Consider the following 21,549-nt stretch of genomic DNA (forward strand, 5'->3'; position numbering starts at 1 on the left):
TTTCCCTTTTATTCTGATTCTTCTCTCACAACATGACTAATGTGGAAATATGTTTAAAATGATTGTACATATATAACCTATATCAGATTGCTTGCCATCTTGGGGAGGGAAGAGGGAAAGTAGGGAGGAAGAAAAATTTGGAACTCAAAAATCTTACAAAAACGAATGTTGAAAACTATCTTTACACGCAATTGGGAAACAATTAATATTAAGTGTAAGTAAAAAAGAGAAAGGAAGAAGGAAGGAAGGAAGAAAAAGAAAATGTTTATTAACTGATAGGGAGACCAGATAGGAGGCTGTTGGAATAATTCAGGCAATGATAGGCAGTGCCTAAATCAGAGTACCCAAGGTAGACCTCAGGGTAGTAATTCTCTATCTTTTTTCTCCCCTTGGAAAGGCTCACGTTCTCTTAAATACCTAAAGTCTTTTCCTTCTTTTCATTAGGAAAGTCTGTTAACTTTTCTTTGTTTATAAAGCTCACTTTGTCTTTTTAACCAATAGTGCCTGGACTGGGCTATTGACTGATTGATGAGCAAAATTAACTCTTTTAAAGCGGGGACTATCTTGTGTTTTCAAATTTGTATCTCTTGTAACTAGCATAGGGCCAACCAGGTAGTAGGCACTTTAAAAATGATTCTTGGAGAGGCAGCTAGGTGGTTCAGTGGATAAAGCATTGGCCCTGGATTCAGGAGTACCTGGGTTCAAATCTGGCTTCAGACACTTGACACTTACTAGCTGTGTGACCCTGGGCAAGTCACTTTACACTCATTGCCCCGCAAAAAAAAAAACAAACAAAGAAAAAACAACAACAACAACAAAAAAAAACCCAACAAAAACAAAAGAAAAATGATTCTTGGGAAAAAAATAAAATTAAAAAAAAAAAGATTCTTGGGACAGCTCGGTGGCACAGTGGATAAAGCACCAGCCCTGGATTCAGGAGTTCAAATCCATCCTCAGACACTTGACACTAGCTGTGTGACCCTGGGCAAGTCACTTAACACTCATTGTCCCACAAAAAACAAACAACAACAACAACAACAAAAATGCACCACACACACGAAAAATGATTCTTGACCAAAAAAAAAAAGAAGAAAACTAAAAATATAGGCAGAGGCTAAATTATAAAGAGCTTTAAATAAGAGTTTATATTTGGTCCCAGAGTTAACAAGAGCTGAAGGAATTAGAGGAAATGTCATAGAGGACCTGGCGTTTGAACTAAGCCTTGAAGGAAAATAGGAGTTTTGACCCAGATCTCCAGCTGTTTGGTGATTTTTAGCCAAATGGATTCACCCGTAGAGATAAATATTTGAAAAATGATAATTTACCCTAAGTTAGTGTGAGGTCCCTCACCAAAGGCATCCAGCACTGTACAGAGAAAAGTCATTGAAAGGCTAAGCCTTGAGAGCAGTAGCTTACTGGAATGACCCTGATCTCCCATCACCTGCCTGGAAGGTGCCAGGCTTCAGCCCTGAGGTCCCAAGGGAACAGAACTGGGGAGGCTTCTACCATTTGTAGGGTAAGGGTCTGTGTTTGTTTTGAGAGAACACAGCAGTACTCCTCCAGCTGAAGATGGAAGCTAAGCCTGAAGCTGGAGGAAGTGGAAACTAGCTCCCAGTGAGATCCATCCTACAGAGCTGGAGGAGGGAAGGCCACCTGGAGCCACCACAAGGATCAGGGGTGAGACTGGAAAAGAGGCTGTGTGGTTCTTTGGAGACAGATGTGGATGATGCTGTCAGAGGGACAGTCTGAAAGCGGCATGTGTACTCTGTCACAGCCAAATGTGGGTCCTCATCACCTCTCACTTGTCATCCTACAATCACCTTCTGATTTGTCTCTCTTCTTTCCAGTCTCCGGTTTCTCCTTTCCTCTTCTCTTCTACCTTTCTCTTTCTCTCCCATGCCCTCTCCTGTCTTCCTCCCATTCCTTCTTCTCTCTAGTCCCTTCTTAACTCATTTTCCCTTTACCACAAACCCCAAGGTAGTCCAAAGGGTGGGAATTCAGTATCTCTTTTTTTCCCCTTGGAAAGCCTCAGGTGTCCTTAAAAACCTGAAGTATTTTTCTTCTTCTGTTCATTGTGAAAGTCTGTTAACTTTTATTTGTTTAAAAAGCTTACTTAGTCTTTATAAACATTGCTAACCGCAGGAAATATTTAAAAAGAACTATAGATCCTTGTGTTACAACTTCCCAGAACAAAACATGTTTATACCAGGAAACTCACCAAGGTAATGAATGAATCATTGACAGGGGAGATGTGGGAGGTGGGGAACAGGGTGGGGAACAGAGCAGGATAAAGAAGAGTGGGAAATAAAAGTGACTGAACTGGGGGCAGCTAGATGGTGCAGTGGTAAAGTACCGGCCCTGGATTCAGGAGTACCTGGGTTCAAATCTGGCTTCAGACACTTGACACTTACTAGCTGTGTGACCCTGGGCAAGTCACTTAACCCTCATTGCCCTGCCCCCCCCCCAAAAAAAGTGACTGAACTGCCCTGGTCTCTTTGCTGCTCTGTTACTGATATTGATGTCTGTCTGTCTATTTGTCTATCTATCTTTCTGTTTATCTATTACACTGTCAGTATATCCAGGTTAAATACAAGAGAGTTGAGGGAGGAAGGGAAGGGCAGCAGCAACTGCGGGTATCAGGAAAAGCTTCATATAAAGGTGATGCCTGATCTATGTCTTGAAGGAAGGAAGGGTTTCAGTGAGATGAGGTGAGGAAGGAGAGTATTCGTTCTAGGCATGCCTGAAAGCTGGTGCAAAACGGGGGTGGAAGATTGGAGATGGATTTCCTTAAATGAAGAACAGTGAGAAGGACAGTTTGGCTAGGTCCTAGAGTGTGGGAAGGAAAGTAACATATGATCAGACTAGAAAGGTAGGTTGGTGCAGAGTTGTGGAGGGCTTTCAAAACAAAACTGTAGTTTAATTTTTTTTTTTTTTGGTGAGGTAATTGGGGTTAAGTGACTTGCCCAGAATCACACAGCTAGTAAGTGTTAAGTGTCTGAGGCCAGATTTGAACTCAGGTCCTCCTGAATCCAGGCTGGTGTTTTATCCACCGCACCACCTAGCTACCCCTACATATATTTTTAAATTAAATGTTTTCAATTATCCCAAACTACCTTTCTGTCCTTCCCATTTTCTCTGCCCCTTTCTCCCACTGCTGAATGAAAAACAAAGTAAAGCCTATGTAGCAAATTAGGTTAAGCCAAACAAACTCCTTCATTGGCCAGGTCCAAAAAAATGTCTGTCTCATCCTGGATACCTCTCGGGTATGTGGTAATGAATGTGTGACATGTTTCATCTTAAGTCCTCTGGACTTAAGCTTTGTGATTCTATGGATCAGAGTTCTAAAGTCTTTTTTTTTTTTTTTAAGTGAGGCAATTGGGGTTAAGTGACTTGCCCAGGGTCACACAGCTAGTAAGTGTTAAGTGTCTGAGGCCGGATTTGAACTCAGGTACTCCTGAATCCGGGGCCGGTGCTTTACCACTGCGCCATCTAGCTGCCCCTCTAAAGTCTTTTTTAAAGCTGTTATTCTTTATAATGCTGTCATTTGTAGAAACTGATCTCCCAGTTCTGTTCACTTCCCTTGTCAGCAGTTCAGACAGGTTTTCCTGAAAAGTGTTCTTTTCATTCATTCTTACAGCCCATTCGAAGCTCTGTGAGGTATTCATGGAGGCCTAGCACCTCTGGTGTGAAGGCTTGTCGGGCCCTTTTCAGACACCTTTGGTGTCTACCTCTCACCCAGCTCTCACTCGTGGTTCCAAGAAGCTATAGCAAGAATAGTGTTACAGCTGGTAAAACCATCTCAAGCAAGATGTTGAGAGTAACCCGTGGGCCTCAAACCCATTGGTGAGTTAGAACGATGTCTATCCCAAGCATGTAAAGACTTCCCCTGGAAGAATAGGGAAATGAGAAAAATTTGTTCCAATGGCCTTGAAGGCAGCAGAAGCAGGTCCTGTCGAGTGCTTAGAGCTTGGTCAGACATTGAAAATGGCAAGGTCATCCCCTGCATCCTCAGGCTTTCACCAGTCATCCTAAATTTTCTCTTACCACTGGACTTTGATGACTCTGGAAGAGAGTGAGGCCAACGACTTTGTGCAACTCTGCCTCACTTAAGCCCAGTTCATGCATGGTCATTTTTTTTTTCATAAATTTGACTGTCCTTAGAACAAGTTGAAAAACTGGATGTGGCTTCACTCATCTCTCAAAATGCAACTATCCAAGAAGTATGCAATATGTGCAAATTGTACAAGAGGCCACATTTTAAACCAGTGTTCCTAGGCCTTCATTTCCTCCTGATATCGTTTAAATTCCTTCAAATACAGAGAATCCAAAACAATTCTCATTTATACATAACCATATTAAATAATCACTACTTCTGCATTGATGATCACTTGGAAAGCATGGTGAGACTTTTTTTGTTGTCACTGGGGGGGAAAAAGCAGATATGTTTAACAGAAGTTATACTCAAAAATATCCCATACAAATGTAGCCATGATCTTTCAGGGGGTGCATCTCACAGTTTAGAAAGCTCTGGTCTACAAGATCAAATTCCTTAGACTTGATTGATATTCAAGGCTCATCAAAATCTGGGCCCATCCTACTTTTCCAGCCTCATCTCTAACACCAACCCCAAGAACTCTGCCTCACCTCTACTGGTCTACTACTTACTGTCTCCTGAACTGTTTCTCCTGTCCCTCACATACTTTCCTACCTCCTTTCCATATGTCCAATGAAATATGGAATGAGTCTTTCTCTTGAAAGACCCAGAAGCACTTTCTTTGACCACTGCAGTAGAGAGTGATCTTTCCTTCTGAACTCAGAACTGGTTCTGTATGTTGTATTGATTTGGGAATTAATCTTGTGCTTACTGCCCTGGAACATTTTTTGCATCACTAAACTCTGACATACCATTTAACTTTCCATTCGTTTAGTTTCCTTGAGGGCAGGAACCATTCCTTCTTAGACATCTTCACACTTCCCAAAGAGAGCACAGACCCTTCCATGAAGAACTCATCGATTCATTGTACGTGTGTCCCCAGAACCTACCACAAAAACTGAGGTTCAGAGAGCTTAGTTAACTTGCTTAATTAATTTTACAGCACATTGCAGTAGGTATTTAATAAAGGCTTCCTTATTGATTTATTATTGACATTAGTTGACTGAAATGAATGAGACATAAAATGTAATGTAAGCTTTTTGAGAATACAAACTTTTTTTTCTCTGTGTTTAATTGAATTGGGGCTTATTTATTCTTGAAAGCCTTTTCACTGTTTTTTGTCTTTTTGCTTCCCAGTAATCTGAATAATTTGTGAGAAAGCAAAACAATTGCAAGCCAGTGTGTTAAAAGACAGGCCAGAGGGGGCAGCCTAGGTGGTGTAGTGGATAGAGTACCAGCCCTGGATTCAGGAGGACCTGAGTTCAAATGCAGCCTCAGACACTTGACACTTACTAGTTGTGTGACCCTGGGCAAGTCACAACCCTCATTGCCCCGCAAAAAAAGAAAAAAGAGAGACACAAGCCAGGAACAAGTGGTGAGAACAGTGAATTGTTTCAAGCTGGTCCTAGATGGTTTGATAAATTTAAAAAGAGAACTGTCATTCATAGTGTGCTGAGGCATGGAGAGGCAGCCAGCGCCAACAAAGAAGCTGCTGAAACCTTTGTTAGCAAGTTTAGAGACTCTGTAGAGGCTGAAGATTTTGTCTTCAGTTGTGATGAGACTAGTTTATTTTGGAAGAAAATGCTTAACAGAAGCTGCACCACTCAAGAGCTCAGCACTGAGCAGTTGCAGGAACTTCAACAGATAGTGGCTGAGGAATGTTCTTCAGGTGAGGAGGAGGGAAGGGAGGAAGCCTGCCCTGCTAAAAGAAATGTGTTCTAAATGGGTTGAATTACAAATTTTATTGAAAAAGATCACCCTGACAAATGTGGACTTGTTTTATGATCAAACAATACCTCACTTCAGAAACATTTTGAAACATAGGCAGAAGCAAGTTTCTCTTGAAAGGTTTCTAGTAAAATTCCCTAAATCTGAGTCTCCAGCAGAGTTCTGTGGTGTTAAGACAGAAAAGAGAAAGAACCCCTGTGCAAGTTCCCCTGATGTTTTATTGGAAGGAGACTCCCCTTCCAAGCGATAACCTCTCGCCTCCTCCTCTTCTACCTCACCAGCCTCCGATTAGGCCATCAGCTTCTCTCAGTACAAGTGAAATTAAATTAAATTTTGATCCAATTATTGTTTTTTATTTGTCTGCTTAGTTTTAAGGTTTTATATATATATATATATATATGTATATATGTATGTATATATGTATATACATATATATAATTATTTTCCAGTTACATGTAAGGATAGTTTTTAACATTTGTTTTCATAGGATTTTTAGCTCCAAATTTTTCTCCCACCTTCCCCTCCCTCCCCGCTCCCCAAGATGGAAAGCAATCTGATATAGGTTATATGTGTACAATCACATTAAACATATTTCTGCATTAGTCATCTTGTGAAAGAAGAATCAGAGCACAAAAAAACTCAAAAAAGAAAGGGGAAAAATAGCCCAAAAGTAGAAACAGTATGGTTCAATCTGCATTCAGAATCCACAGTTCTTTTTTCTGGATGTGGAGAACATTTTTTATCATGAGTTCTTTGAAATTGTTTTGGATCATTGCACTACTGAGAAGAGCCAAGTCTATCACAGTTGATCATCACACAATGCTGCTGTTACTGTGTACAAAGTTCTCCTGGTTCTTCTCCTCTCACTCAGCATCATTTCATTGTAAGTCCTTCCAGGTTTTCATCAAATCCACCTGCTCATTGTTTCTTTCTTTCTTTCCTTTTTTTTTTTTTTTTGGTGAGGCAGTTGGGGTTAAGTGACTTGCCCAGGGTCACACAGCTAGTAGGTGTTAAGTGTCTGAGGCCAGATTTGAACTCAGGTACTCCTGAATCCAGGGCTGGTGCTTTATCCACTGTGCCATCTAGCTGCCCCTGCTCATCATTTCTCACAGCACAATAGTATCCCATTACATTCATATACCACAACTTGTTTATCCATTTCCCCAATTGATGGGCATTCCCTCAATTTCCAATTCTACAAATATTTTTGTACATGTGGGTCCTTTTCCCTCTTCTATGATCTCTTTGGGATACAGACCTAGTAGTAGTATTACTGGGTCAAAGGCTATGAACAGTCCCATAGCCCTTTAGGCATAGTTCCAAATTGCTCTCCAGAATGGTTGGATCAATTCACAGCTTCACCAACAATGCATTAGTGTTCTAATTTTTCCACAGCTTCTCCAACATTTATTATTTTCCTTTTTTGTCATATTAGCCCATCTGATAGGTGTGAAGTGGTACCTCAGAGTTGTTTTAATTGGCTAATGTTTTATATTAAAAACAACCCTATCAGGGGCAGCTAGGTGGTGCAGTGGATAAAGCACCAGCCCTGGATTCAGGAGGACCTGAGTTTAAATTCTGCCTTAGACACTTGACACAAAATTTACTAGCTGTGTGACCCTGGGCAAGTCACTTAACCCTCATTGCCCCGCAAAAAAACAAATAAAAACCCCACAAAAACCCACAACCCTATCAGTTTATAAATTGACAAGTAAAATGTGAAGTTTCTGGGACACAGAAATGGATCGTTTCAATTTACATTACTCCTTAGGGGAAAAATTCATTCAGTTTTCACCACTCATCCTGCTTTCTGGAACCAATTAAGGACAAATACCAAGGTACCACCGTACTTCTGTTTATCTATTTCTATTATGCAGATAGCATCTTCCTTCATATGTCCTTTACAGTTAATTTGGGTATTTATAATAGTCAAAATAACTTATTTGCTCAAAGTCATTCTTAAAACAATATTGCTGTTGCTGTATACAATTTTTTTCTTGGTTCTGCTCATTTTGCTTTTCATTAGTTTATGCAAGTCTTTCCATGTTTTTCTAAAATCATTGAGCTCATCATTTCTTACATTATGGTAGTAATATTCCATCACAATCATATACCACAACTTGTTCAGCCATTCCCCAATTAAATAGGCATCAATGAGGTTTTATTCTTAATTTTTTAAAAGTGGGGGTAAGGGGGCAGCTAGGTGGCACAGTGGATAAAGCACTGGCCTTGGATTCACGAGTACCCGGGTTCAAATCCAGCCTCAGACACTTGACACTTGCTGTGTGACCCTCATTGCGCCCCCCCCCCCAAAAAAAAGTGGGGGTAAGCTGAACATTTTCTAGTTTTCAAATATTAAAAAACCCAACTAAATTATTTACCCAGTTTATTTTTTCACCAGCAGGGTAAGAATCATTTATTGAAATTCAGGAGTAATTTAGCAAAAATGACAGTTTAACTTGGGAGAGGAGAAAGAATGATAATGCTATAATTACCCCAAAAAATTTTAAGAAAGAAAATAAAGTGATTTCCTATCTCTTGCTTAAGTGGATTTCTATTCTTCCATAGTAAGCAATTAATAAATGCTGGTTGGTTAACAACTTTCTTAACTAATCATGTTAATTACAGGTATCTTCCAGCAAAGGATGGTAAAAATAACTTGTGATCTGTGTCCTCAAGATGATGAACGTGGTATACTATATGTCTCACAAGATCTTGAATTAGTAGCACACCAAAATTGTTTGGTAAGTGATCTAAATGAATATCAATAATTTGGAAGGGGGGAGGTTGAATGTCACTTTAGGTACTGAGGAAATATTTTACATGTTTTATCCTGACTAATCTGCATTTTCTTTTAAAAAAATTATTATAAATGTAACCATTTCAAAAATACCAAAAATACTTTTAAAAACTAAAATTGTGAGTAAGATACCAAATAAAACCATAGAACTTGAACTATTGATTCAGTGGATAGAGTGCTGGGCTTATAGTTAGGAAAACTTTTCTTCCTGAGTTCAAATCCAGTCTCAGATACTTACTACCAGTGTGACCTTGGGCAAGTCACTTAACCCTGTTTGCCTCAGTTTTCTTATCTATAAAATGAGGTGGAGAAGGAAATGGCAAACCACTCCAGTATCCTTGCCAAGAAAACCCCCAAAAGGGGTCATAAAGAGTACGACATGACTGAAAACAGCTAAACAATAACAACAAAAATCGGTTATTTAGTACTTCAGTGGCTCCATGATCTCATTGCTAGAGCTACTTACTCCCTTCAGTGTTGCTAATTACAACCCACTCCTCATCCTGTGGAACTCACCTTTACACCCTCCTATTAATCCTCTGTTGGGAATTCATTCAACATCCTAGAATCTTTCTCCTAGATCCTTTAATATTCTGTGATTACTAGTATAACATTTGAGCTTTTTATCTTTTTTCTCTCCCTCTTGATATGTGACTGATTCACCTCCTTTTCCAATCCTACATCTCTGACATGACGCCTTTTAGGGAACTTCCTCAGAAAAGGTCATAGTTGGCAATATATTTACCTACTTGTGCCTATCATACATCTTGCAATTGCCTTAATTCTTCAGAAACTGATAGGAGAAAAAACAGAAACTTTTTTTTTTTTTTTGGTGAGGCAATTGGGGTTAAATGACTTGCCCAGGGTCACACAGGGTAACACTAGTAAGTGTTAAGTGTCTGAGGCCGGATTTGAACTCCGGTACTCCTGACTCCAGGGCCGGTGCTCTATCCACTGCGCCACCTAGCTGCCCCAGAAACTTATTTTTAAAAGGGGTTTACTTCATCCAATGGCACAGTGGATAGAGTACTGGGCCTGGAGTCAGCAAGACTCTAGTTCAAATTTGGCCCCAGATACTTGCTAGCTTGGTGACACTTGACAAGTCACTTAACCGCTTTTTGCCTCAGTTTCTTCAACTGCAAAATGGGGATAACAACAGCACCTACTTATAGGGTTATTGTGAGGATCAAATAAGATAATATTTGTAAAAGAAAATTGCTCAATGCAGTGCCTGGCACATAGTCAGCCCTGTGTAGATGCTTATTTCCTTCCTCCCAATAATTTGTTTGACATGTTTACAAAATTTTGCTTCTGTTATGGTTTTTAGTGTAGTCATAATCAGCCCCCAAATTGTTCTAATTCTGCTTTCTTTACTTTGTATAATTTTATCCAAGTCTTTCTATACTAATTTCCTCTGTCATATTTTATAGTACAATAATTTTATATTACACAGATTGTTTAACAGCTTCCCAATCATTGGACATCACGGTTGTTTCCAGTTTTTTGCTATTTCAGATAAAACAACTGATTTTTTTTTAGTACACATAGATCTTCTTGTGCTTTTAACAACATACTTAGAATATGATTCCTGAAAGAGTTTTGCTGCTTACAATGCTATGTAGTATTGGGGAAAGAGAACTGGATTTGGAATCAAGAACCCTAGACATATGTCAACTCTTCCACTCATTAATTATCTGACCTTGGACAAATCATTTAACGTTTTAGGGTCTTATTTTCTCTTATGTAAATTGAGGGGTTTGGTTAAATTATTGGAAAAGGCCTTTTCACCTCTATAACAATCTCTTGTCAACAGGCAATCACAGTCACAAAATTTCTGTGAAAACCAGTTTTATTACAAGAGAAATGAACGTGCATGGGAACCCAACAGGTTCTCTGATTTTACAGAAGTTTACAGTTTTGTGATAGCAGAACAAAGGGAAAACAAATACTAGGAAGGGGCGTGACATGGGATGGGGAAGCGGTGCAGCAAAGGTTGGAAAAAAGACAAGACCCTTCCTTATGGGAAGGAGCAAGGTGATGGCAAAAGCCTCATTCTTTTTGCCTTGGGAACTGTAAGAGTATGAAGATAGATGGGTCCACTTATTTGCAAAGGACCCCAGCTGCACAAGCACAGACTGGCCGGTGCCTGTCTTGTTTCCCAAGGACACACAGGGAGTCCAGCTTGGGGTGCAACAACAAATTATGTTAGCTCAGGGAGAACTTCTTCCTTGACACATTCAAGGCCTCTTGCATGCTCTGGGTCCAGTGTTCTGGAAAATAGGGCAACTCAAAAAGACAAGTTCTGGATACCCTTTAACAACCCTTAACACTTTTTTTTTTTTTTTTGGTGAAGCAATTGGGGTTAAGTGACTTGCCCAGGGTCACAGCTAGTAAGTGTTAAGTGTCTGAGGCCGCATTTGAACTCAGGTCCTCCTGAATCCAGGGCCCATGCTCTATCTACTGTGCCACCTAGCTGCCCCAACCCTTAACACTTTTGAGCCTATGTTTTCCAAAAAGACTCCCAAATTTTAATCTTACCATTAATGTGAAATGGTGCCTCAGAGTTGTAATAATAATAATAATAACAACAATAATAATAACTAACATTTATAAAGTGCTTTAAGGTATACCTAATAACTACCCATAGAGTTCTTATATAAAATGAGATAATGTATATAAAGCACTTTACACACCTTAAAGTACTACATAAACATCAGTTACTATTACTTTAACACTTTATTTCATTGGTCCCTCATAATGACCTTATGAGATAGGGGCTATTAATTTTCCCATTTTGCAGAGAAACTGAAGTTCAGGGAGCATAATTAATTTGCTTTTGATAACTACCTTTTGATAGCTCATGTCAAAAACGGAATTTCCTGATTTCAAGTCCATATTCTTTCTATTATACTTCCTTGCTGTTACTCATGTGTATTTCTGAGTGTTATTGAATTTGAACAGTTTTTCAAGTGACTACTGATAATTTATTTCCACTTTCAAAATTTTTCATATCCTTTGATCATTTGTCCATTATGGAATGGGTTTATAAATTTATGTTAGTTCTTTATAGAGTCTGAATGTTATATTTTCCCCATGATATAATTACTGGAAAGATTTTCCAGTTATCTGTTTATTTTCTTTTTCTTTTTAATACTTTTCTTCTAATATGCAAAATCTATTTATGTTTATATAATTAAATCTATTAATTTCATCTCTTATTTTTCCCATTTGCTTAATCAATAAGCATATTTCTTATTGATAATTAAGATTCCCTTTGTTTAGTCAATTAGTCAGCAAGCATTTATTAATGAAGAAGAGAGCCTGTAGGAATAGTATAACCTTAAAGTATATTTAGTAAAAATTACTAAACAGAAAATATTTTCTTTACAGAGAAAGAGGAACAACACCAAAATCCTAGTTCGGAAAAAAAAATGGAGATAAATGGAGGAAAATGTAAACCTAACTCATAACTTAAAATGTAAATAGATAAAACAACCCATAAAATGAAAGAGGGTGAGACTATAAAAAAACTGATGTGACAAATTTTAGCCCAATATTTCAAGCTAAATCTGTGTACATATTTTTGTATGAAATATGTTTTGTATAAACATGTTGGATTTTTTTTTAAAAATCCATTATTCAACCCTTTCTCCTTGTGTTGATAATTAATAATTATATATTACAATTATAAAATTTTACTCATTTAATCATTTGTTAAATTATTTTTACCAGAAAAAAGTAGAGATTTATTTTATTATTTCTATTATTAAATCAAACTCAAACACTAAACAGAATAATTGTTTTATGCTGATAAAAGTCTCTAAAATTAAACATCACAGCCCTCCTTGTCAAAGATAATAATTTTGTCAAGATCAACTCTTTCTCTTGCCTTTCATTTTCCCTTAAAAAAAAAATTAGCAGGGGGCAGCTAGGTGGCGCAGTGGATAGAGCACCAGCCCTGGAGTCAGGAGTACCTGAGTTCAAATCCGGCCTCAGACACTTAACATGTACTAGCTGTGTGACCTTGGGCAAGTCACTTAACCCCATTTGCCTCACTAAAAAAAAAAAAATTAGCAATACCCTTTCCTTTCCAAACTCAACTCTCTCTTTTGGTAATGTAGCCAAGGCTACTACATTGTATTTTTATTTATTCATGGAAGTACTTGATATAAAATAGCAACTACTTAATCATATTTAAAAAGAATCTACTACTCTAAGAAAACATTTGATTCTCAGGATATTTTCTAGTCAGTTCCAAAGGCTCTTTAGAGATATTGGTCTTTTTTTTTTTTAATTATTTGGTCTGTTTGATTTTTTTATATGCTCTAGCTTTCAAACAGAATTCTTAGGTTTGCTAAACTGATTCTGGTATTGGGAGCCCATGTTTTTTGACTAGATATCTTACTTTGATTTTTCCAGTTACTTCTGGTTTTCAGAGAACCAATCTCATGAGACTCCAATTTACATATTTGTATATCTGATCAATAAGGATTGTTCCTTTGGCCTCATTTTAAAGCTTAATGATGATGTACCTGCATGAGTTGAACTTAGAGTTTCCCCTTGTTGGAATCTCTGAATTATTTCCATTTATCAAATTTCACTTTTTGAAAATAATTCTGTGACTTTTACTTAACTGTAGTTATTAGATTCTTGCCTCCTTCCATTTTCCCCAGAATCCCAGTAATTGAGGGGTTTTTTCTGTGTCCTCCAAATCATTTACTTTGATCTGTTTGACCTTTACATCTTTTTTCAAGTGATTTTCTGAGCTTGTTTTCCTTGCATTATCTATCATTCTGTCTTTTACTTCTTAACTGTTTTCAGTTGCATTTACTTATATTTTCAAATTTCCTGTGCTGTTTTCTATTTTGGCAAGCTTAGCCATTGTTACCTCCCAAAACTTGTTCATTCCATTCAATTATTCCTTGAATTCCTCCTAGGATTTCCTAAGTGTTTTCAGGGTTTTTTTTTATTGTTGCTAATTACAGTTTTTCTTATAATTCCTTGATATTCTTTTGTGATTTCCTTGAACATATTCCTCAGGATACCATGAGTTGTTTCTTAGGTTTGCTTTACTTATTCTGTTTGTTTGTTTGTTTCTTTGTTTTTTGACTTGCCCAGGGTCACACAGCTAGTAAGTGTCAAGTGTCTGAGGCTGGATTTGACCTCAGGTACTCCTGAATCCAAGGCCGGTGCTTTATCCACTGCGCCACCTAGCTGCCCTACTCATTCTGGTATTAGGAGCCAATTTTGTTTTTATTTTTCATATGTTTGTTATGTATTTTGTTATGTATTGTTTTGCTACGTGTTTCTTATCTTACTCCAAAATTAATTTTTTATTGTACTGGTGTTCCTTTACAGTTAGCTTGTTGCCTTTTTAGTGACTTTTAACTTTTTTATGATGATTTCAAACAATTTGGTTCTTATTGGTGTTTCTAATATTATTATTGTAATCATTATTTTTATTTTCAGGAGTACGAGGAGCATGGTTCCTTTGAGATTTCTTACTCTGTCATCTTCAAGGAAGATTACTGGCTTTAATTTCTTAACATTTTTTCTGTTTCTAGTGTAGGCATCTTGGGATCACCTGACTACCTAATTTTACTTTTTAACCTACTATATAATACACAGTGAAAGAGTTATGATGAAGAATCTTTCAAACACAAAATAATTGTGGATAAGGAGTCTGTGAAACAGGCAGGTTTTTTTTTAATGCTGCTGCATAAATAAATGCAAATTAATTTTGGTTTTTGGCACCTTTTTTTCAAAGAAGTAAAAATATAAAATAATGTATTCATCTGCACTTAAAATAAATAAAAATATACTTCCGTGTTCTACCATAGTTAGTTAAGGAAGGAAAATACTGGGAAGGCCAGATAAAGAAAACAGCTTAAAAGGAATCAAATACAGAAATATAAAAGAATAAACACTTTTTTTGTTTGTTTTTTGGGTTTTGGTTTTTTGTGTGTGAGGCAATTGGGGTTAAGTGACTTGCCCAGGGTCACACAGCTAGTAAGTGTTAAGTGTCTGAGGCTGAATTTGAACTCAGGTACTCCTGACTCCAGGGCCGATGCTCTATCCACTGCACCACCTAGCTGCCCCTGTTTTATTTTTTAAAGAGAAAGAGATGGATACACACAGACACAAAGAAAGGTGAGCGAGCAGGTAGAGGTATACAGAAAAATTGAATAAAAAAAACCTGTCACTTATTAAATGTGCTCTTTTAGAGTGTAAAGCCCTTTAATATTGGGTAAATGTTGACAGAATTTGTTATAAAAGGTGTTTTAATTTGTTCCTAAAGTGTGGAAGCACTAATGTGTTTGAAATTATCTTTTGGCCTTTTCAAATTATCTATATGGGAAATGAGGAACATTCTACCTCATTTTTTGACAAAGAAGGCTTGTTTCCACAAATGATATTATCAAGCTTCTCACTATTTAGGATGCTGCCACTTTTAAAACCATGTTGGAGGGGTGGCTAGGTGGCGCAGTGGATAAAGCACCGGCCCTGGATTCAGGAGTACCTGAGTTCAAATCGGCCTCAGACACTTGACACTTACTAGCTGTGTGACCCTGGGCAAGTCACTTAACTCCAATTGCCTCACTAAAAAAAAAAAAGAAAATTAAAAATTAAAACCATGTTGGAGTTTTACAGCTCTTGAGTATCAATGGTGTCATGTTTTGGTACTTGTCCCATAGGCCAGATGAAATTTGCCAAAGGTGAGATCTGCTTTCTTGCTAAGAAGTAAGGGGGACCACAGAAACTTCACAAAATCTTTTCCTTAAACATTTAAAAAAAAAAAATTTCTGAAGCAGTATGTCTTTGTATCTGGCCTTTCATGTACTTTCCCAAACTTCTGACTAAGCTCATGGTAGTTTACATAAAAATTAACAGGAGGGGCAGCTAGGTGGTGCAGTGGATAAAGCACTGGCTCTGGATTCAGGAGTACCTGAGTTCAAATCCGGCCTCAGACACTTGACACTTACTAGCTGTGTGACCCTGGGCAAGTCACTTAACCCCCAATGCCCTGCCCCCCCCCCAAAAAAATGAACAGGAGCCAAACAGACTGGGTTATATTGGGAATAAATAAATTGGCTTTCATTCTCATCCCCTTTTTCATTCTAATTCCTATTGGAATTTGGAATTGTTTTCCCCTCTTTACTTATCAAAGCAAGGCAAAAAGTTCCTTCCATGAACTTGACTTAAGTTACCTAGTAATACATCTTTTTGTCAAGGGAAAAGTAATAAGCAAATCTGACAAAGAAATTTGTGTGTAGAAGACTGATCTTCCCACCTTCCCTTCCGGCAGACCCTGTCCCGTTTTCTGATCTTTTGTTTTCAATACCCTTTTATACAATATGCTGATTTTTTTTCATCTATAGTTATATTCTTCAGGACTTGTGGAATCTGAGAGTGATGATCATCCTTGTTTAGATGATCAAGACAGACATTTTGATGTGGAGCTAGTGAAAGAGGAAATCAATAGAGGAAAGAGACTGGTAAGTTTAAATGGTTTCATGATCTCTAGTAGAAGCCAGTAAAAAGGTGAAACATCTGGAAGGCTGAATGGACCACATACAAAAATGAACCCTTTATAAAAATTGGTCACATTTATCATTTCCTAGGGTACAACAGAATTCCATTATATTCTTCCATTCAAAATACTTACAAAAAGGGCATAGATTTGGGCATCTCTCTAGGAACACACACAAGATCTGTGTCTGTCTCTGTGTGTATTATATGTGTGTGTATGTATTAATATATGTGTTATAAATATATGTATGTATATATCTATATACATATAGATACACACATTGATGCTGTCACCCAGCCATGACCCCTGATTATTCCTCTAGTTTCTGAAATAGTCTTTTTCTTTAGAGTGTTTTGTTCATATATATACACATTCATATATCTATGTATTTGATAGACATGTGTACACATATGATATGTACATATTGTATGTACCATAGAATATATAATATAATTCTGTATTATATTATGGTACGTGTTTATATTATTACATGCCATGTCTAATATTTTATCTTTTGTATATTATATCAACACACTGTATAATACATGGTTATTATATATGTACATGTTCATACATGCATGTTCATAATAAATAAGACACAGGTATGTGTATATGTATATTTACAAAACACTTTAAAGAAAAAAACTACATAAATAACTAGAGGAATAATCAGTATTCATAGCTAGGTGGTGACAATATAATAAAAATTATGATTTTACCTATATTAATTTACAGATTTAGTGATGTCACCATCAGAGTATCAAGGGGATACTGCATAGAGCTAGGTAAAATAATTAAAGAATTCATTTAAAGTAATGATAAGTCTAGAATCTTAAAGAGAAATAATGAAAAAAAGTAGATATGAAGGGAAATACAATTTCCAGGTTTCATCTTAGGTTCAAAGTGGTTATCTTCAAAATTGTTTGGTACTGGATAAAAAAATAGGAAAGAAGCAGTATTTAATAAGATAAATAATATAAATTATTTGGGGGAAGAACTCCCTATTTGATAAGAAATGTTGGCAAAACTGGGAAGCAGCTTGGCAGAACTAATGTTTAAACTAATATCTCATACCCAATAATCATGGTAAGCTCAAATTGGATTTGCAGCCTGAATATTAAGGTCATTTCATAGAAAAATTAAAAGATAACTAGATTAGGTACTTTTCATAGCCATGGCTAGAGGGAGAATTCTTAACCAAACAAAGGGGAAAAGTGATCATTAAAGAAAAATTTTACAAGAAATTGAAAAGCTTTTGCATAAACACAAATGATAAGAAAGGAATTCTAATTTAACTAGAGAAATTTTTTTTCATTAACTACATCTTTTTAGCTAGAGATAGGGATAGAGATTGATCTTATAATATTATTACTATAGAGAACTCCTGGATGAGGAATTTGCCTCCACCAATGCAGACTCGTGTACTCGGTATAATTTTTATTTTTAGAAAGTTGCTGAGAGCACTTATGCTAACTGACTTAACCTGAGGAAAAACAAATGTATGTGTTTGTATAAAACAAAAAAAAAATACCCTAAAGCTACCAAGATAAAAAATTTTAAATGTGAATGTACTCTATGACATTCTTGTAACACAATTTGTTTAATCTCTCCTCTATCTCTGCCATTATGACTTAGAGTCAGGGACTTAAATTCAGATCTTCCTGGCTCCAAGATCATCTCTCTACCCACTATGTCATGATGCTGCTTGTGATGAAATGATTATCTAACTTTTGCTTTGTAATCTGTCATAGTGTATAAAGAGTTATAGTGAAGAAATTTTTAAAAAATTCTAATTTGTTATTTATTTATTTTTGTCCTTTTTGGGGACATTTTGAGTTCCAAATTCTCTCCCTCCTTCTTTCCCCTGGCCTCCAAGAAGGCAAGCACTTTGATAGAGATTATACATGTGCAATCATGCAAAATATATTTCCATAATAGCCATGTTGTAAAAAAGCAAGAAAAATAAAGAAAATGAAAAAAAAAAAACCTTATGCTTTGGTCTGCATTTGGATTCCATCAGTTCTTTTCCTGGAGGTAGATAGTATTTTTCATCATAAGTCCTTTGGAATTGTCTTGGATCATTGTTTTGCTGAGAATAGCTAAGTCATTCACAGTTGATCATCATACAATATTGCTATTACTATACAGTGTTCTCCTGGTTCACTTCACTTTGCATCTTTTCATATAAGTCTTCCCAGGGTTTTCCCAAAACCCATCTTATCTTGTTCACCATTTCTGATAATATAATAGTATTCCATCACAATCATAAACAACAGCTTGTTGTATCATTCCCCAGCTGACAGGCATCCTCTCAATTGCTAGGGTAGTAAAGATGGAATTGGGGACTTGCAGAAAGAGATCTGACATGTGACAGAAAATAAAAAATAAATAAAAAGGCTTTTCATACAACCGGCAGGGCCTTGTTGAGGCTCACTGATATTGTTGGCCATGCCTGACAGGCTGGTCTGATGCTCCAGGTTGGAAATTGGAACAAAATGAAACATCATTGATTCAGTTGAGGCCAACTCCCCTACCGCTGCTGGCTATGCTTCTGTGTCCATTGAGCCTGAAGGAGAACCACCTCTTTCCTTCTTGTTGGCTGGTTTTTGTGCTTAGGCCAGAAATCAAAATCAGTGGCCTGAGCCTAGGTCCCCAGAGCTGGTTAAGTCGTGGAAAGACTTTGCATGCCTCCTAAGGAAAAAGTCACCTAGTTCCCATAGCAGCTAATGCTTCTACCACAGATAGCATGAATTTGTAGTGGACCCAGATGGCCCAGGTACATAACTTAGAGCAATGTTCTGGCACTTGGATATAGGAGCAGCAAAGAAATCTGATGATGGAGATGACCAAAGATGGAGGATCGACCTGTGAAGCACGAAGGGGCAAGGGACTTCCTAGTAATTTGACAGTAACTCTAAAATAGGATAAAAGCTACTATAATAAACAATTTGCTCAGTACATTTTATTCCTTTTTTTTTCTAGAAATGCTCATTATGCCTTAAGAAAGGAGCTACTGTGGGATGTGATGTTAAAAAATGTTCCAAGAATTATCATTTCTTCTGTGCCAGACAAGACCAAGCAACAGTGCAAGCTGATGCAACAACTTACAGGTGTTTAATCAAAACTTTACCAAGCACAGTTTTTTTGTTTGTTTGTTTAGGAAAGAGTGTTGAGGTCAATGAGAAATCAGGATAATTTTCATCTTTTGCTATTCTGAACTTAACAGATAGCATTTGTTTCTTCCAGGAATGGGAGATGGTAGGAGATCAAATGCTAAGTTCAGGGAAGAGATAACAGGCCAATTTAGCTGGAACAGAGTTTATGATGGGACATAATGAAAAGTAAGTCTGAAAGCAGGTAGACTGGAAAAGACTTTAAGAGCCAGGCCATCGCAGTGGATAAAGCACTGGCCCTGGATTCAGGAGGACCTAAGTTCAAATCTGACCATTGCTCCACACCCCCCCCCAAAAATGAGAGAGACAAAGAATAAACAATAAATTCCTGTTTTGTTGATTGTCTAGCCCTGATTTATAGCATTTGCCAGTTTCCAAGGCATAAATGCTCACACTTAAAATTCAATTGGCTGCTCTCACTAGCCACTTTTGGAGGAGGGGGCAGGGCAATGAGGGTTAAGTGACTTGCCCAGGGTGACACAGCTAGTGTCAAGTGTCTGAGGTCACATTTGAACTCAGGTCCTCCTGAATACAGGGCCTGTGCTTTATCTACTGTGCCACCTAGCTGCCCTCACTAGCCACTTTGAACTGGCTCAGCACACGCCTGGGGCAAAGACACATTTTCTAGTGAGACACAGAGAGAGGCAGGAAGCAGATTTAAAGATTGTGACCTCTGGCTAAGAAAAAAAAGATGATCATGGATTAAAGGAGAATTAGCTCTTGCATCTGGGTACTGAGTTGTGGAGAAGAGCAATCTTAGGGAGCCCAGCTGAGTAACTTGCCCAAAGTGGAGAAGAGATGTGTGTGAAAATTCCACACGAAACTACATGAATGCTTAATGGTACCAGAAGCACGAGTTGCCTTGGTCCCATATATTCTCTATATGTATGCCTCATTACCATTGTACTCTAAATAGGTGCTCACTCTTCCCGCTAACACTGTAAATATTTGTGGGAAAGTAAGCTACAAGTTTATGAGGGAAGATGTTTTATAAATTACTGTTCTTACCATGTCATCTTAGTAAAAATGCCTTTGCTTTGAAGTAATTGGTTCTTCTGGCTGATTTTTAAAGGTCATTCACCAGTAGGGGCTTGTGAACTTTAGGAGTACAGACACTATAGCTCTCCTTTGAACCTGAAGTAGTAGTAATAGTTATTTGCCCTGTGGTGACCCAGCCTATAAACTGGCATGTGCTGATTTGAGGAGTTACCCCAGAGGGGGTGCTATGAAAAAAATGTACTGGGTGTATACCCTAATGAAATATGCTATACATTAGCGGTGTCAAACGCGTGGCCCGTGACACTGTCAAGTATAACCCATGCCAGATTAAAATGTAATTGGGAACTATTTAACAAATAGATAAAAATAAAATAAAACATAAATAATATTACACTTGTAAACTAAGTCAGTATACAGTGTGCAGAGATCCTTATTACAGTTTAGTGCTCCTCCCCCATCTCTATTTGAGTTTGACACCACTGTTGTACATGCCCAAGGCAGGGGAACCTATTTGAAGTGAACCAATGATAAACTGGTTCACATAATTTGCTTTAAAATGGTGTAAAATCAGTGATATTGAGAGGTGAGAGTCTGTGATTGTAGCTGAGCTGTAAGCTTAAGGAGGTGGGCACTGTTGGTACTCAATAGGAAGTGAGTCCAAGGAGCCCAGTGTAGTCATTGCCCAGCAGAAATGCTGTGCCCTGTCAGGGGCAGGCCCAGTCTTTCATCGGGTGAGCTGCCCAGCACAGATACCATGCTCAAAAAGGAATCAACCTTTAGCATGGATGCCTTGACTACGAGTGTGTGCCTCCCTACTACTCACCCTTCTCATCGAAGATATGTGTATTTATAGCAGAGCATGCCCTAGGCTTATGGGGAAAGTGGAGGAGGAAGGGGGAATGTTTTTAGCTACTGTCCTTACTATGCCATCTCAGCAAATGCCAAAGCTGTTTCAACTGGCCGACCCTTGAACTTTAGAATAGGGGGAGGAAATAGTTCAGTGTTCACTACACTGGATGATTCAGAAATGGTGTTCCCTTAGGCAGAAAGAACTAGGAACCATCCTCTCTGCCCATAGCTTAATCACTAGTTCCTGCAGTTTCCACAGGTTGAAGACCTGTGGCATTATTACAGAAGACTAAACTTTGGCTCATTTCGATAAAGA

The 21,549-nt window shown here is 37.7% G+C and overlaps 1 protein-coding gene across 1 annotated transcript in view; it reads left to right on the forward strand.

The window, feature by feature from the left end:
- The window catches only part of SETDB2 (SET domain bifurcated histone lysine methyltransferase 2), a 101,270-nt gene that overhangs the window by 71,426 nt on the left and 8,295 nt on the right, over positions 1-21,549 (forward strand). Inside the window, exons 16-18 of the mRNA XM_043993721.1 lie at positions 8,510-8,625; positions 16,061-16,177; positions 19,195-19,322. Coding sequence (XP_043849656.1) covers positions 8,510-8,625; positions 16,061-16,177; positions 19,195-19,322 — 361 coding nt within the window. The remainder of the gene's footprint in view (positions 1-8,509; positions 8,626-16,060; positions 16,178-19,194; positions 19,323-21,549) is intronic.

This window comes from Dromiciops gliroides, chromosome 3, assembly GCF_019393635.1.
Source record: "Dromiciops gliroides isolate mDroGli1 chromosome 3, mDroGli1.pri, whole genome shotgun sequence".
In the NCBI taxonomy this organism is placed as follows: domain Eukaryota; kingdom Metazoa; phylum Chordata; class Mammalia; order Microbiotheria; family Microbiotheriidae; genus Dromiciops; species Dromiciops gliroides.